The 16,863-nt window shown below is 43.0% G+C and overlaps 2 protein-coding genes across 2 annotated transcripts; both read left to right on the top strand.

Annotated features, from left to right (window-relative positions):
• The first annotated feature begins 2,587 nt into the window (after positions 1-2,587).
• ctsc (cathepsin C) lies at positions 2,588-8,165 on the top strand. Its single transcript, XM_036560825.1, has 7 exons — positions 2,588-2,854; positions 3,937-4,082; positions 4,625-4,788; positions 4,922-5,074; positions 5,257-5,375; positions 5,922-6,053; positions 6,669-8,165. Exons 1-7 carry the CDS (start codon positions 2,695-2,697, stop codon positions 7,166-7,168), a joined length of 1,374 nt encoding a protein of 457 aa, XP_036416718.1. The 5' UTR covers positions 2,588-2,694; the 3' UTR covers positions 7,169-8,165.
• A 1,252-nt stretch (positions 8,166-9,417) lies between these two features.
• rab38a (RAB38a, member RAS oncogene family) lies at positions 9,418-16,532 on the top strand. The gene is made up of 3 exons (XM_036560826.1): positions 9,418-9,910; positions 15,245-15,525; positions 16,367-16,532. The coding sequence occupies exons 1-3, from the start codon at positions 9,688-9,690 to the stop codon at positions 16,517-16,519; spliced, it is 657 nt and encodes a 218-aa protein (XP_036416719.1). The 5' UTR covers positions 9,418-9,687; the 3' UTR covers positions 16,520-16,532.
• Positions 16,533-16,863: the final 331 nt, after the last annotated feature.

The raw sequence follows: 16,863 nt of genomic DNA, 5'->3' as shown, positions 1-16,863 counted from the left end.
GACCACCATTGAGCTTCATGCTGTACAACGCTGTACAAACCTCACCCTCATGAACTGACCCTCCCAATGCTGCTGCTGCTGCTGCATAAACTAAAACTAATCTAATTAACCATTGCTCCACCTGTTTTCCCGTTTTGTACTACAATACTTAATACTAACGCTGTTTGCTATCTGGTGTGGACCAGAGGAGGATGGGTTCCCCTTTTGAGTCTTGGTTCCTCTCAAGGTTTCTTCCTCTTGCTCTTAGGAAGTTTTTCCTTGCCACTGTCGCCACTGGCGATGCTCATGGGGGCTTGGACCTGGATTTTTCTGTATAGCTGCTTTGTGACAACACCTTGCGGTGTGGTATCTTGCGGTGTGGTATTAATTTTCAGTGTTGCATGTGGGAGTGAGTGGGTAACCAGCCCACTGCAGGCAGGAGTGGGACCAAACACGCATGAAGAGAAATCCTGCAAATTAATGAATAGCCTAAATGAAGTAGAATGTGCACTAAATCACATATAAAAACAACTTGAAATAACAGGAAAAAGGTTAAAATGAAGTTATTCTAAAGAGTTGCGAAGCAACCGATCACGTGAACAACACACGGGTTCTCGTAGCTGACGTCTGATTCATACATACTGCTTCTGCATGGCATGAGCAGCAGATAAAATGCAGCAGAGCGTCTCAGACGCCACACTGAATCGTTGCGGTATTAATAGAATCCTGCAAAGGCAGAATATGTGAATCAGGCATTACAGAGACAGAGCCTTCAGTCCGACGGCCACAGCTGCCCAGGAAAACACCAAAAATAACACCTTTGTGGTTTAATTCCCGCTCTGTGTTTAAATGGTGAATATATGCCATTTGGTAAAGTTACTCACAGTGAGCCTATTTCAGCAGAGAGTGTTTGTGAATAAACTGTGTCAGATATTAGAGTCAGTTCACCTTGACAGAACGGCGGGTGGGAGTGGGACTTAACGTTTCAGTTGCGCGTGGCAGCAAGACTTAGATTCCGATTCTCATTTGATTTTCCAATAAAAGCTGCTTTTAAAGTTCTTTGATTGTCTTTGTGTATCTTTCTGACTTTTTTGTCCTTTTAGTGAAACATGGTCACAATCCCTAAACTCACTTCAGATTAGACCAGGAATTGTAATGAAAGATTGCTGCACTAATTAGCATGGTGCTAACTGCACATCTAAATCATCTCACTCTCTCCTCAAGCCATGCTAGTGAAGCTGGCCTGAGGCTGCACCATTCAATGCTGACCCTACACTAGAAAAAAGTCTGACACTCTGACATCTACAGACAATCACAGAGTTTTTAGTCACAGACTGTGATTTTCAGAATATGGGGATCTGGCAGTGTCACTATTTGCAAGACTGCAACTAGATTTTTTTAATTATTACCCATCATGCTCCTGGTGGGAAGTTTTAAGAGAAGAAACCCTTGTCCTTCTCCACTCTGTACTGGTCCTAATGGAAAGACACGTTGGCTGGGCGTGTAAAGCTCTGGGGCTCAGTTCACTGTAGAATTGTATATTCTGACGTCACCACCCAGTGGAGCAGATTTGCCTTTATTACAGAAATCATGCATGTATTTACTCCGTTGCTCTCTCTCTCTCTTTCTCTCTCTCTCTCTCTCTCTCTCCCGCTCCACAGCATATATCGGTCCCCTGGCTTAATAAGATCAGCACCCCACTGCTGGTCCCCCCCTCAGACCACCTGGATTACTGTCCTGCGTACAAACTCAAACTAGTTTAAATCTACTCAAACAGATTTTAAATACAGAGACTTTTATTTCAGAAACTAAACAAAGACAAATATTACAAACAACTGAGAGAAAAAATAATGACTAGGCCTGATATAAGATGATTTAATATTGTTTTAGATTAAAATTATTTACTAATTTATAATGTAAAACTAAAGAATTGAAGGAAAATTGGACTGTTAGTGGAAAATGAATGATGATAAGTGAAATTTTGTCTACTACTCTGTTTAAACACCAGTGGGCCGCCCGGAAAACGTTGAGCAAAGTGCCAGTGGACCACCAGCTTCGCCATCAGCGGACCGACGGTGGCCCACTATCCTCTTACTGTCAGGGTGTTAAAAAGCCTGAATGATGGGAACGGATCAGCGAATCTACAGTGATGGAAACTAAAGTCTCATTTTTATTCATATTTTTAAGCGTGTGGTGTAAACTAACATCATCACGGCTTGATTTTTCAGGACTGTGCCTAAGAAGCTGCGTAAAAGCTTTTACGGCTTTTTTTTGTTTTATGCAATACTGCCAGATTATGAGACACATTAAACTTAAAATAAGACACTGTAGCACAGTTAGCGTGATCAGCCTGTAGTTAGCATTGATTCCAACTGTTTTTGAGCAGTTTGAGGAGCTTTAATGCGAGTAATTGTGTTTCTTTGTTCTACAGCCTTGATTAATTGAATCAAAATTGATTGAATGATCGAACTTGATTCACTGAATCAAACTTGATGAATCGGTTTAGCTCTGAACTCTCAGGCTTTTGATGAGCAATCAGCACAAATCTAATCACATGACATTCACCCCCTCAGTGTCACGTGACTCCTGATCACATGATAAGGCGGAAAGTTCAGAGTGTTTCTTCATTGCTGGTCGTGCAGGCTCGCGGGGGGCTGAGAGACTTTAACACAGTCTCGGTTTATTTTTTAGACGGTTTCTGGAGCGCGTGCGAGGATGCAGCGAGTACCTGTCCTAGCGCTCGTGCTCGCGCTGTGGAGCGGGGTCGCGCGCTCGGACACACCTGCAAATTGCACCTACGAGGAGCTGCTGGGCACGTGGAGCTTTCAGGTGTCCGATGTGGGGAAGGACAGAAACATAAACTGCTCGGCACCAGGTGCGCTCAGGGCTGGGTGGAAGAGCTGCAGCTCAGCTGATTTAAGTGTGATTAATTCTCTCGCTTTAGGCAATGCGGGGCGGTTAAAAGGCTTTTAAGATCTGTTTTAGTTTGTTTTAAAAACGTGTTTGTTTATATTTTTAGGAATATAACACAAAGTGCCTGTGCTCGAGATTCGCCAACCTTTTTTTGGAATTGTCCGTTCCACCTTAAATTGGGCGCCAGAATGTAACTCCTGCACCATTTAAGGTGGAACGGAGAATTCGAACAAGAAGCTGGTGAATATAAAACCAACTCGAATTGATCAATAAGTTTATCGATTTCGATAACAGTCCGATTCTGCATCCAATCGATCGATTTATTCGGCGTATAGTTTGTGAAATACTCCGTTTGGTGCACTTCAACTCCTTCGCTCTTCCTGCTTCAGCTGTTGTGCCGCCTGAGTGTCTGCTGACCTTGCACTGCATCATGGGAGTTGTAGTTTTCGCGACGCCCGCTCAGCGCTGAAAGCTGGAAACGGTTCACGGTCGAAACTACAATTCAAAGAAACTAGTTATAAAGGAGGAAAAGAGCACGAGCTGAGTCAGGGGTTCATGTAATCGGTCTTAAACACGACTTATTTTAAAATAGCTATTAATAATAACTATTTCGATTATTCAAACACTGGAACTTAAAATGAATTGAAGTGTTTTTGTAAAGTGGCTGAAAAAAAATTTACCCGAATAACTTCCGTGATCTTAGTCCATTTTTTCCAGTGTAAGTGACCAAATTCTCAGTATTACAGTAAGATTTGACATTTGATAAATATGCAGGTTTCGCTAGCTCATCTTTTTGTAATCTGATGTAGGACTAAAAAAAATTGGTGTGTGTTTTATGTAATGCACTTCCTGTGCAATGAAAACCTTTTAAAGTAAAGAAAATCAACAGTCAGTGTTTTTCTAACAAAACAAGCAGAATTTTTTTTTTTGTTTGTTTTTTTGGTTGTTATAAAATTGGTGAAGGTCGAGGAGAAACAGCACTCTGGCATATTAACCTTAGATCTATTGATGTGAATTTCCTTTATTTTCCAATTTGACCTCCAGGTCCGGTAGTGAAGACCATCACGGTGACCCTACAGAAGCTCTCTGTTGCCGTGGACGACCTCGGCCACACCGGCTTCTTCACGCTCATCTACAACCAGGGCTTTGAGGTGGTGCTGAACGACTACAAGTGGTTCGGCTTCTTCAAGGTCAGCGTTACTTTGTCACTGAGAGCTTCCGTTGTTTATTTGGGCATCAGGTGACTCTGATGGTCAGCTTTCGCTCTTTGCTCCATCAGTCTGGTCTTAAAGGAGAACCTTAAAGCAGAACAGGGGAACTCCAGTAGGTTCTCGTGTGAGACGTCTGAAATGAATCTTCTTCTGTTAAACGTGTGAGAGAGAGTTCATCCAGCTCAGTGATCTGAGGGCATCTGCTTTGCCTTGTTTGGTGTTTTTGTTCTGCTTTTCTCTGAAGTGACGTTACTAAGTTAAGATTAGAGACACGATTGAGAAATATTGATCTAACCACTTCCTGAAAAGCTCAGTCAGATTCACCCACTTTCACACCACAGCAGGAAAACCTTCTGCTCTTAAAACCACAGCGCAGCGCTCGGAGAGCTCGTCTGGCTCCAGACGTGGTCACTGTTAAAGCCGTTGCTGAGCTGTGCAGGTTGGGGAGGTTAGATGAGAAGGATAATCTAATGGTCGATAGTTTAAGCATATTTAATCATTATTAATTTGTTTATCTCCAGTACTCTCAGCAGGGCTCCAAAGTGACCAGTTACTGTGACCAGACGCTGCCCGGGTGGGTTCACGATGTTCTGGGGAATAACTGGGCGTGTTTTACGGGGAAGAAGGTCCAGCCCATTCCACCCAAATCTGCCCAAAGGCCCGCCCACACCCTCACACACAACCCGTAAGACTGCAGAATGTTGTTGTGTTGTTGTTGTGTTGTTATTACTGTTATCATTATTGTTATTAACATTAACAATAGTAGTAGTAATGGGGGTGTGTGTGTGTGTGTGTGTGTGTGTGTGTGTGTGTTGAAGGTTCCTGCAGATGTATAAGTACGATCTGGACTTTGTGGAGAGGATTAACTCTGTCCAGAAGTCGTGGAGAGCTGCAGCATACTGGGAGCATGAGACCTTCACCATCCAGCAGCTCATACAAAGAGCAGGAGGGCGATCGTCCCACGTCCCACAGTGAGTGTGTGTTTAAACAGTGAGTTGGTTAACTGTGGGGGGGGGACGTGCCGTGTTCAGAGTTAGATGTCTGAGGACGTTGTTGCCGCTTCCTGACAACACCCCAACCCCGCCCCCCCTCGCCCCAGCCCCGCCCCCCTCAGCCGATGATTACTAGCCGTTTCCTGTTTTTTGTCTTGCAGGCGTGTCCGACCCGCCCCTGTTACCGCGGAGATGCTGAAGATGGCGGCAGGTCTTCCAGAGCACTGGGACTGGAGAGACGTCAACGGGGTCAGTTATGTCAGTCCGGTCCGCAACCAAGGTGTGTGGATGTGGGTGTGGGAAAGGCTGGGTGGGTCAGTGTGGTATGATTTTCTCTCCAGTATAAATAAAACTGACTGAAGCAGAGAACATCAGCTAGAACACAGAACATGGTTTTCAAAGAGATGCGCGATGCAGCCAGTGATGTCCTGACTGTACCTCACCCATCTCAGTACAGTCATACTTTAATGAACTTAACTGGGAGGTTAGCACTGTTGCCTGTTGCTCTTTTGGATCTTCTGGTTCATCTGGCTGCTGACTGGATCTCAAGGCTGAGGATAAGAGTGAGTGAAGCAGCAGGGCTTAAAGAGCCGTAGCCTGAATTTTTCTTTGAATTTCATTCTCTTGTTCACCTGATATCCCTTTCTAGCGTTTGTATATTAAAGTACCCAAAGTTCACCTTTGTTTCATGTGAAATATGAAGGACAAATATGTATTCTGAGCACATTGAAGCTTCAAGAAGTTGTGTCTCCAGAGTGTTTTAATAAGTCTTTTTCTGTATTAATGCTGTTTTCTGGAGTAAATATTTGTCTGCATGTCTCTGCAGCGTCGTGTGGAAGCTGCTACTCGTTCGCCTCGATGGGGATGCTGGAGGCCAGAATCAGAATCTTAACCAACAACTCAGACTCCCCTGTGTTCAGCCCTCAGCAGGTCGTCTCCTGCTCCCAGTATTCCCAAGGTACTCCGTCATTACGCTGTGGAACCAGAAACAGTCTCTGCCCGTCTCGCTGTGACTCTGCATCTCACGCTGTACTCACCTTACTGACGCTGTGCATCTCGCTATGATGCTGCGCTCGTCTCACTGACACTGTACGTCTCAGTGACGCTGCGCTCGTCTCACTGACGCTGTACATCTCTCTATGATGCGTTCGTCTCACCGACACGTCTCTCGCTGCACTCGTCTGACTGTGACGCTGTACATCTCGCCGTGACTCTGCGCTCGTCTCACTGTGACACCGTATGTCTCAGTAATGCTGCACTCGTTACGCTGTGACACTGTACATCATGCTGTGACGCTGTGCTCATCTCACACACTGTACATTTCAGTCTCACTGTAAAGCTGCACTTCTCACTTGACGCTTCACTCATCTCACTGACACTGTAATCTGACTATGTCTCACTGTGACACTGTACAGAACACCTTTTTGCCACTTAAAGGTTTTGGCTTCTTTTGTTTTTGTAATAATTTCCAACTCCAATACAGTTGGATCATTACCTTCTGGTTGGTTTGGTTGATTTATTTTTGCACCACTTACTGTGGTGGATTTCTGATGTTCGTATTTTATTTCTCCAGGTTGTGACGGCGGTTTTCCGTACCTGATCGGTAAATATATCCAGGATTTCGGAATCGTGGAGGAGAAGTGTTTTCCGTACACAGCTAGAGATTCCCCGTGCAAGGTTCCGGCCGAGTGCGCGCGTTACTACACCTCCGACTACCACTACGTGGGCGGGTTTTATGGGGGCTGCAGCGAGACGGCGATGATGCTGGAGCTGGTGAGGGATGGCCCCCTGGGAGTGGCTTTGGAGGTCTACCCTGACTTCATGCACTATAAGGAGGGGATTTATCACCACACGGGCCTGCGCGACACAGTCAACCCCTTCGAGGTCACCAACCACGCCGTGCTGCTGGTGGGCTATGGCCGCTGCCACAAAACCGGAGAGAAGTACTGGATTGTGAAGAACAGCTGGGGGTCCGGGTGGGGCGAGAACGGCTACTTCCGAATCCGCCGCGGGACGGACGAGTGCGCCATCGAGAGCATCGCCGTAGCCGCCACGCCCGTCGCTCAGCTGTGAGGAGATTAGATCACATGCATCTTCGTGGATGCCCATTGATTTTCTAAATGATGCTGCAAGTGAGTTTAATCAATAGTTCAGTGAAAAAATCAGATTCCCCAGTCAAATGTAGTCGATCAGCCAAGTCATGTTTGCTTCCTTGACGTCCATCTTCTAATCGGTGAGTGTTTGGAGGCTGATCGGCTGCATTTGGGGAAGGTGGGTAATTGGTGATTTTTGGCTGAACTGTCGCTTTACGTGTGCTCGTGCTGCTTTGTGCCTGTGTGAGTTTAGTCTGTCTTAAGCAGTTTTAAGGGAAAAGTGGCCACTTCGGCGTTTTAATGTGAATTTTTTTTCTTCTAAAAGACTCCTTAGGTGACAAGATAAAGGCCGTGACTCGTTCACACACAGAATATTAAGGTAACGCAGTTGCTGAGGGGTGCACAGGTGGTCTTTCTGAATTTTTTTTTAAAGTCTGTTAGTGAGTTTAATCTCAAATCCATCAGGTTTTTTCGTGATAAACATCAGAATCATGATTTTTTTTTTTTTCTTTGCGCTGCTGTGCGGCCTTTCATAAAGAGGTCAGGTCTGATTTTTAAGGGATTATTAGTTCTGCCAAGGGTTTTGGAAAGGGATTATTTTCCATTAGCATATGTGCTAGTGTCCACCAGGGGTCAGCTATGGCCTTCTCCCAGGACCCAAACACTTCAGTTCACTGGGTAGGCCTTGTTCCCCTCTGCTGGCTGTAGCTTAAAAAAAAAGGGATGTTCTGTTAATGTCTGTAGCATCAGATAAATCACAGGTTTTAATCAGTGTTTTGGTGTGGGTTGTTTTGTTTTTTTTTTTTTTTTGTTTGCTAATCTTTCACTCCTTTCACGGAGACCTGGCTTCGTCTCGCTGTGACCGTAAAGTCTCTCAGCATTTTTATTTGACAGAACACTTCTAGGGACTGTCCAATTTGACACATTTTGTAGTTTTATGTAATTTTCATGTCCAATAAAAGCTGCTTTTAAAGTTTCTTAATTGTCTTTGTGGATGTTTTGTCTCTTGTCCTTTTACTGAAATGTAGGTTACAGTTTCTACTTATATCAGATTAGAGTTGGAGCTACGAGGATAAAGAAGCTAACAAGTACTGTAAGCTTATACCCCTCCAATTAGCGTAGTGCTAACGGCATGCTTCAAAGCGTGTGGAGGTGTTCCGTGTCTCGAAGACTTTGATTATGAGGTTTCTGAGGCTGTGACTCACTGCTATCTGTGAACATGGACTCTAGGGTTAGGGTTCAATAGCATAGCTATTGCTCTGTGACTTTGTCTAATTCGGGATCAATACTGGTCTCTCAAACTAAATTATTTATTGATCAGTACATTAGTCTTTCTGAATGAAAATTTGGGCTGTTATTGGATTTTGCTAAGCTAATGTGCTCAAAGCTTTAGATTAGACAGATACACACTGTGAAAAGAAACCAAACAGTCGCTGCACTTAAACATCAACAGTCCAAGTTAAAAGAAGCTCCGTTTGATGGAAAAGTGCTCAACACTGGAAACAAAACATAAAAGCGTGAGGTCAGTTTGATTAGGGCTTTTATTTTGAAAGAATAGACATGCAAACTGTTTGGATTGTTTTAAAAAATGCTCAAGCTAGTTTGTGTTGGTTTTATAATTGTTAGTTTTACATTTTTTAATATAAACTGCAGGGTTTTAGCTTCAGTGTTTTGTTTCAATGGTCACTCTGATATTTAATTATTAAAGCGTTTATACAAATAAAGCTATAAAAAGTGCTGTAATATGTAATATTCTTAAAGCTGTAATTTAGTAGTTGGTGTGTTAGAGACATCAGAAACTGATAAAATAATAAAATATACCAACATTTAACAGATCATTTAATGTTTTAGTAACAATTGCAGTAAAATATTTTCAGGTAATTGGAACTTGAACTACAGATTTTATAAAGATTCTATGCATTTATGTATTTATTTATTTGTGTTTGCTCCCTAATAAAACCACTTTGTGCTCTGATTTATTCGGTATTCTGAGGCCTCATGGGACCTTGGGTCAAATGTGGTCAGAAACATGTGACTTTTTGACCTCAGTCTCATGCCTCTCTTGCTAGTCACAAGTTTTTAGCTCCACCTTCCTCCTCCTCCTCCTCTTCCTCCTCACCCTTTTCCTCTTCCCTCCTCCTCCTCCCATCCTGAACGAGTAGGAGGGCATTCCAGACACAATTCTCTCTCACTCCTTCATTCACTTCTGGACATACTGTGCGGCCTGAAGCACCACGGCGGTATTCAGCAGCGTCCACCAGCGTCCAGCGGCATCTATCAGCATTCACCAGACTCCATCAGTGTACAGCCGTGCCAAGCAGCGTCCACCAGCATCTACCAGTGCCTGGCAGCGTCCACCAGCGTCAATCAGCTTCTATCAGCGTCCAGCAGCATCTAACTTTGTCCACCACCATCCACCAGCATCTGACAGTGTCCACCAAAATCAGTCAGCATCTGTCAGTGGCAACCAGCGTCTGTCAGTGTCCAGCAGTGTCCATCATGCACCAAAAACACCAACACCACCAGCAGCCACAGCAGAAAGAACACTTGTATAAAATCCTGGTAATTGGTGACCTTGGGGTGGGAAAGAGCAGCATCATCAAACGCTATGTCCACCACAACTTCTCCCCGAACTACAGAGCCACGATTGGAGTGGACTTTGCCCTCAAGGTGCTAAACCTGGAGCAGGAGACCATCCGACTCCAGCTGTGGGACATTGCAGGTAAAAACACCCCTCAGAAACCAGCACTGATGACCACAGACACTTCAGACTGTAAAGCATACTGTAAACAGTACAGACATTACTGACCGTCCCAGATATTTCAGACTGTAGAACAAAACTAAACAGTACCGACATTACTGACCGTCTCAGATACTTTAGACTGTAGAACGTACCGTAAACAGTACAGACATTACTGACCGTCGCAGATACTTCAGACTGTAGAACGTACCGTAAACAGTACAGACATTACTGACCGTCGCAGATACTTCAGACTGTAGAACAAACTGTAAACAGTACAGACATTACTGACCGTCGCAGATACTTCAGACTGTAGAACGTACTGTAAACAGTACAGACATTACTGACCGTCTCAGATACTTCAGACTGTAGAAATTACAGTAACAACAGAACAGACATTACTGACCATTTCAGCTACTTCAGACTGTAGAACATACTGTAAACAATACAGACACTACTGACCGTCTCAGATACTTCAGGTTGCAGAACATACTGTAAACAGTACAGACATTACAGACCATCTCAGATACTTTATACTGTAGAACATACTGTAAACAGTACAGACATTACAGACCGTCTCAGATGCTTTATACTGTAGAACATACTGTAAACAGTACAGACATTACTTAGCATCTGACTCTGGCACTGAGGGCTATAGCACATGACAGATGGTCTCTTTGACTTAAAATAGTTTTAAGGAAGCTTTATTTACTTTGATCTGCTGGAAGTGGACAGATAACCAGTGCTTGTCTCAGGATTGTTCTGCTATTGATATGGATTCATGCAATCTGACCACAAAATGGCCAGAACTCATTCTGTTCAGATCTGGTGATCTTAACTAAAGTGTAGTGCAGAAAAATATACATGTGTTTAATGAATATTTATCAGAGACTTTATAGCAGGATGGTGTAAATAACTTTCAGTGTTTGTTAGTGTTTGGCAATGAAGGGTAAACTTGGTCTTTGGAGGATGTGGCTGTGTTAATAACTTCAACACTCAGCTACTTGTATATCAGCAACAATCCTTGTCTGCCTGTTTTCTCAGTGGAATGCTCAATTACTTGGGTTCTAATTAAAATTCTGAGCTGCTTGTGTACTGAATAGTGTATTTAAATTAAAATAATGTTCTATGAATCTTGAGCACTGAGGGAGTTGTTCTGAATCTAGAACACTGAGCTGCTTGTGTATATTGGAACAAAACCTGTGTCTCCTCAAAGTCGCTGGACGTCTGGAATCCTCACATGAGAGTTCTTTGAGTCTCTCTGTCGCTCGCAGGCGGCCGAGCCTCACACAGTCTGCCTGAGAGAGGTCATGTGTCTCTCGCTCATGTGAGGGAGATTTCCACGGAGGGAGAGAGAGAGCGAAAGAGAGTGAGAGAGAGGGAGAGAGAGGGAGGGAGGGAGAGAGGGAGAGAGAGTGAGAGAGAGGGAGGGAGGGAGGGAGAGAGAGAGAAAGAAAGCAGGTTAGTCTGTGTGAACAAAAAAATAAATGGAGCTGCAAAACGAGACACAAATCACACTGAATTAAAGAACCTGAAAAACATCTGATTATAGTTCATCTGAATCTTCGGATAATAATCTAGCTCCTCCTCCTCCTCTGTGGCATGGTTCATGTGTTCTCCTGTAAATATATATATATATTCTTTCAGAATATTATTCAGGAAAGATTTCATATTCTCTTTTTGAATTATCTAGAGATAGAGGGTTAGCCTTTTAACCAATCAGGGCCAAGCTTCTGACCAATCCGACAGCTTTCTGACCAGTCAGAGACTCTGACCCATCAGGGCGAAGCTTCTGAGCAGTCACGCAACTTGCTGACCAGTCAGAGACAGCCTTCTGACCAATCAGGGACAGCCTTCTGACGAATCAGAGATGGCCTTCTGATCAGTCAGAGACAGTAGATATGTGTTATTATGAAAGACACGAAAGTAAATGTTCACCCCACATATTCCACAATGTAAACAATAATATTGTTATATTTTCATAATTTTTTGTGCAGAGCTGATATCAGTGTAGACCATCTCAGGGTCACTGAATGACCTCATTACACACAGTGATAAATAATGTGACTGAGACTTTATCATCCTTTGTCACAGATTTGTAGAGTAATATATGAACTTTATCCATCGGTGTGGCTCTATCAGCGGTTTTTGCATATTTTTATGGCTAATTCTGTTTGTGTTTTTCTTTTTTTGGCGGTTCCTCAATTCCTCATTAACTCATGAGTGAGATCCGCAGAGTGAGGCTGATCTAAATTACAGCTTAGAGCTCAAAGAACAGAAGTTGGCTGAGTTCAAGGTACAGCTCTTTTTTACAAAGCAGGAGCCTTGTGCTTCTCTTCTTCCTGGAAATGTGCTGCATGAATAAGATTCTCAAACCTATAGAAGATCATGTGAATAAAAAACAGAGCAAAGAGCTTTTCTTCTTCCTCACCAAAGGGCACCAAGCAACAGGACATACAGGACATACAGACAGGAAGCCAGAGGAGTCCTCACGATCAGTAGGGTCAGTGGTTCCTCAGACTCAATAGGGTCAGTGGTTCCTCAGACTCAGTAGGGTCAGTGGTTCCTCAGACTCAGTAGGGTCAGTGGTTCCTCAGACTCAATAGGGTCATTGGTTCTTCAGACTCAATAGGGTCAGTGGTTCAGTAGGTCAATTGTTCCTCAAACTCAGTAGGGTCAATGTTTCTTTAGACTCAGTAGGGCCAACGGCACATCAGATTGAGGAGGGTCAGTGGTTCCTCTGATTCACCTGGGTCAATGGTTCACCAGACTCGGTAGGGTCAAATGTTCATTAGACTCAGTAGGGTCAGTGGTTTCTCAGAATCTGTAGGGTCAATGGTTTCTCTGATTCACGTGGGTCAGTGGTTCCTCAGACTCAGTAGGGTCAATGGTTCCTCAGATTCAATTGGGTCAGTGATTCCTCATACTCAGTAGGTTTAATGGTCCATCAATGTTGGTTGTCACTGTTGGGTTCTACTGAGATTTAATAGTACAGATTAATTCAGGCAGACCTGCAGACAGACTTGCAATCGTGAAGTTTTTGCATGAACACAGACATTATGTGTTGGTAATCCTCTGCTAATCTTCTTCACGAGACCCACCTCCAGGACTCCTATTTACAAATATGTACGTAAAGTAACCATGAAAGACATTTTTAATGTTGAAGTTTTCTTCACAACAACCTATTAGCACACAGATAAATAACTTAAAGCCCTGAAAATAAGTATCAGACATTTTTGCATTAATGTGTAAATCACTTTAACATCACGTGTTTCAAACATCTTTTGACATGATGTACATTTTAGTCTCGCAACATTCACTCAACCCTTTAAGCTGAACACATTCCCCCCTTTAGAAACATCTGGAATGTTCAGCAGGATCTGAATCTTCTGAAGAAACATGTCAAGAGAGAAATATCAATTAATTAGTTATATGGGTGATTCCAATCGTATGATTGCTGCCTTTGACGTACAGGAAAAATGTACAATTCTGGACATTGGGACGTGAACTGATTGTCCTGGGAAAACCGGCACTTATGAGATTAGGGAAAAGCTACTTGAAACATTTTTAACATTTCTAAAGTTTTAATGAGGTGGCAGTTTCATTATTCTGTTATTAATATCATTAGGCTATTAGTCTAATCACCGGGCAAGCCTCCATCTTCCAATCAACTGAATAAACTCTGTGCAGACACAGTTTGACGAGGACATTCCATTGAGAGAAGCTGCTCCATTAAAGCTACACTGGACGTGATTTTCATTATTAATTACAGCTGGTAATTCCAGTCCTCTGAGACAGTTCAGAGTTGAGCTCAATTTACCCTCTGAATGGGTAGTCAAGGGCAATTTTTGTGGTTCAGGTCTGCTGGGAACTCCAGTAGAGCATCTATGGACCTGATCACGGCGCCTGAGGGCAGAATTCAACCTCTACAGTTAAACTTAACAGTAATTAATTGACCTTTAAAGCGATAGTCTGGTCAGAGTTACAGAGTTTTCCCCTCATGCTAAGTTGATGTTTGGAGTCTGACGATTGCTTCTTTATTTTTAGCACTGCAAGCTTCAGTCATCACATACTGGCCTCAACTGTGTTGGCTTCCAATTCACCGGCTTCTTATCAGAAATTTCTGTACCACCTTAAAGGGTGCAGTTGTTATGGAAGTTGTAGAACGGAAAATTTGAATGAGTAGCAGGTGAACAGGAAGCCAACTTCAGCTTCTCGCCTCAGACCGTGTGGAGTTGTTGAGTAATATTTATAGCTGTGTTCAGCCTGCAGGTAAATCAGATTTATCTCTCAGATCAGACCTTTTGAGTCGGCTGTCCGCTCTGTTATTTGCGAGTGATCAGATCGTCTGACGCTGCTCACCAGCCTTCTGGACCGGTTTGACCACAATGGAGCTTCTCGCTGTACAATGCTGTGCAAACCTCACCTGCATGAACTGACCCTTCTGATGCTGCTGCTGTTGCACAGACTCAATCTAATTAACCATTGCTCCACCTGTTTTTCCCCGTTGCTTTACGACAACACCTGTTGTAAAAAGCGCTATATATATAAAGTTTGACTTGATTTAACTTGATTTGTGTGTCCATACATCACCAGTCTATCTGCATGGGTTGCCGTGGTAACAGCGTAGGCGTCAGTAGATACGTAGCTACGCTGGTGACGTGGATTTCAAACGGAGATGCAGGAGAGATTGAGGAGCATCATCTCGCCCTCCAAACTCTTCAGAACTCTCTTCATTATCATGAATCTTTGGAGCTCTTCTTGAATCCCAGCACTTCATCACTCTGGATTGGACATTGTCATTGTTTGAAATCCGATTTGAGCATCCAGAGCGTCCAGACTGAGAAAAATCTGATTGGAGTTGCATTTCAGACTGCCTGCAAATGTGGTTTAGATCCGATTTGCAAAAAATCAGATTTCATGTGTTTTTTGCTGTCCAGAATATCACAAATCAATCTAGATACAATCTGGATATGATAAAAATCAGATTTGGACTGCAGTCTGAACAAGGCGAGCAAGTTGGCTTCTGACTCTATGACTCACTGTTATCTATAAACATGGACAAAAGTACAGACAATTAAGGCTTGCTGGCTGTAACTGTCTAGCTATGCAATGTTCTTTTGATGTGTGGGAAATGACATGGCTAAAACCAGTTTTGGTTATCTTGATCTGCATATGGATGATGTTGATAGTAGAAAATGTTTAAAAAAAAGAGACCTTTTTCTAAATTGGCCTCCATACATTTAGTAGAAAATGAAAGGCCTCCAGAAAGTCCAGAATACTGAGACGTTCTGACATTCCTGTTCCTCCCTGCAGGTCAGGAACGTTTCGGGAACATGACCCGCGTATATTACCGCGAGGCCATGGGTGCCTTCATCGTGTTTGACGTGACGCGTCCGTCCACTTTTGAGGCGGTGACGAAGTGGAAGGAGGACTTGGACGCTAAGCTCAGCCAGTCCAGCGGGAAGCAGGTGGCCGCCGTGCTCCTCGCCAACAAGTGTGACCAGGGCAGGGATGTTCTCACCAATAACGCCATCAAGATGGAACAGTTCTGCCAGGAGAACGGGTTCCTCGGTTGGTTCGAAACATCTGCAAAGGTAAATTACAGCATTGTCTCCAAGGAATGTCGATCAGGCAGTGGAGAAAAGGCATTCAACACCGTTAAAGGAGGGGACACAGGTTTCACTCTGCTGTATATCACAGACATACCAAACACCACGGGGACCCAAACAGCAGCAGATAAAGTAGAACATCTTAAAAAAACAATACTTTCAGTGTCAGAGTCATGACTCAATTCATGGGGTTGGTTGGCACATGTTGTGGGGATGGTTAGCATGATGATAGAAGTCCACAGTTTTAAAGAATTCAGCAGTAAATAAACAACAACAACAATAAAAATTTGGTGAATTAAAATGGTCAATATAAAAGAAATGAAATAAGTTTAGATAAAATCACACACACACAAACACACAAACACACACACACACACACACCATGAGAAATGACAACCAGCAGGAAATCACAGACACTTCCTGCTGACTCAGTCTAATGAATATGCAAATGTAACGACTCATGAATATTCAGTTAATAATTAATTGCGCCCTTGCAGTGCATTACTGAGTGTGAAACTGTGTCATCATTTTTAATCTTCAATATCCCTTTAGAACACAAATCAAAATCTACTGTAATAGTAAGATGAATGAATAACTGACTCTAAATGTAGGTATTGTGATATAAACTGAGTCTGTTTGACAGTTTCTCATTAGAGTTATTGGGATTTCTATCAGTCTTGTAAAGTGTGTCCACAACATAACAGTAGCTAAGAAAAAAAACACATATGTGGGTGGAGCTGGTGAGGGATTGTGTATGAATATTCCTCTAATAATTTAACTCTCTCTCTCTCTCTCTCCCTCTCTCTCTCTCTCTCTCTCTCTTCAGGAGAACATTAATATAGATGAAGCTGCTAACTGTTTGGTGAAACACATCCTTGCTAATGAGAATGATCTGATTCACACTGAGATTCAGGACATCGTTTCACCCAAACTGGAATCAGGACGAGGGTCTTCATGCTCCGGCTGCTTCAGGTCCTAGAGACCCCCAAAAGCCTGACAAATGCCCCCACATTCACTTATTCACAAAGTGGCTGCTTTGTTTCCTGCATTATGCTCAAAGTGGGAAGTTGAACTGATCAGATTTTCTTTTTATTAACTGTTTTAACACAGAAGTCTTTTCTGATTTCTCTCATCTTTAACTGATTAGATCACCTGCAGCTCCGTCACCAGAGCTCAGTCATTATAAACAGACTTGATAATATTAGTTTATCTTGTTTTTAATTGACATGTTCTGCATCAATGATAACTTAGCATGTAGATCTGAAATGAGGAGAACATTAAAACATTGATACTAAATGCCTTAGATGAAATAACGACATGAAT

This window comes from Colossoma macropomum, unplaced genomic scaffold, assembly GCF_904425465.1.
Source record: "Colossoma macropomum unplaced genomic scaffold, Colossoma_macropomum, whole genome shotgun sequence".
Classification (NCBI taxonomy): domain Eukaryota; kingdom Metazoa; phylum Chordata; class Actinopteri; order Characiformes; family Serrasalmidae; genus Colossoma; species Colossoma macropomum.
Note: the sequence above shows the minus strand (reverse complement) of the source record. Positions and strands in the feature narration are given on the sequence as shown.

Coding starts and splice junctions, on each gene's coding strand:
- ctsc (XM_036560825.1), top strand. CDS start 2,695: ATGCAGCGAGTACCTGTCCTAGCGCTCGTGCTCGCGCTGTGGAGCGGG. Junction 5,075..5,256: donor CGATCGTCCCACGTCCCACA/GTGAGTGTGTGT, acceptor TTTGTCTTGCAG/GCGTGTCCGACCCGCCCCTG. Junction 6,054..6,668: donor CTGCTCCCAGTATTCCCAAG/GTACTCCGTCAT, acceptor TTATTTCTCCAG/GTTGTGACGGCGGTTTTCCG.
- rab38a (XM_036560826.1), top strand. CDS start 9,688: ATGCACCAAAAACACCAACACCACCAGCAGCCACAGCAGAAAGAACAC. Junction 9,911..15,244: donor CCAGCTGTGGGACATTGCAG/GTAAAAACACCC, acceptor TCCTCCCTGCAG/GTCAGGAACGTTTCGGGAAC. Junction 15,526..16,366: donor GGTTCGAAACATCTGCAAAG/GTAAATTACAGC, acceptor CTCTCTCTTCAG/GAGAACATTAATATAGATGA.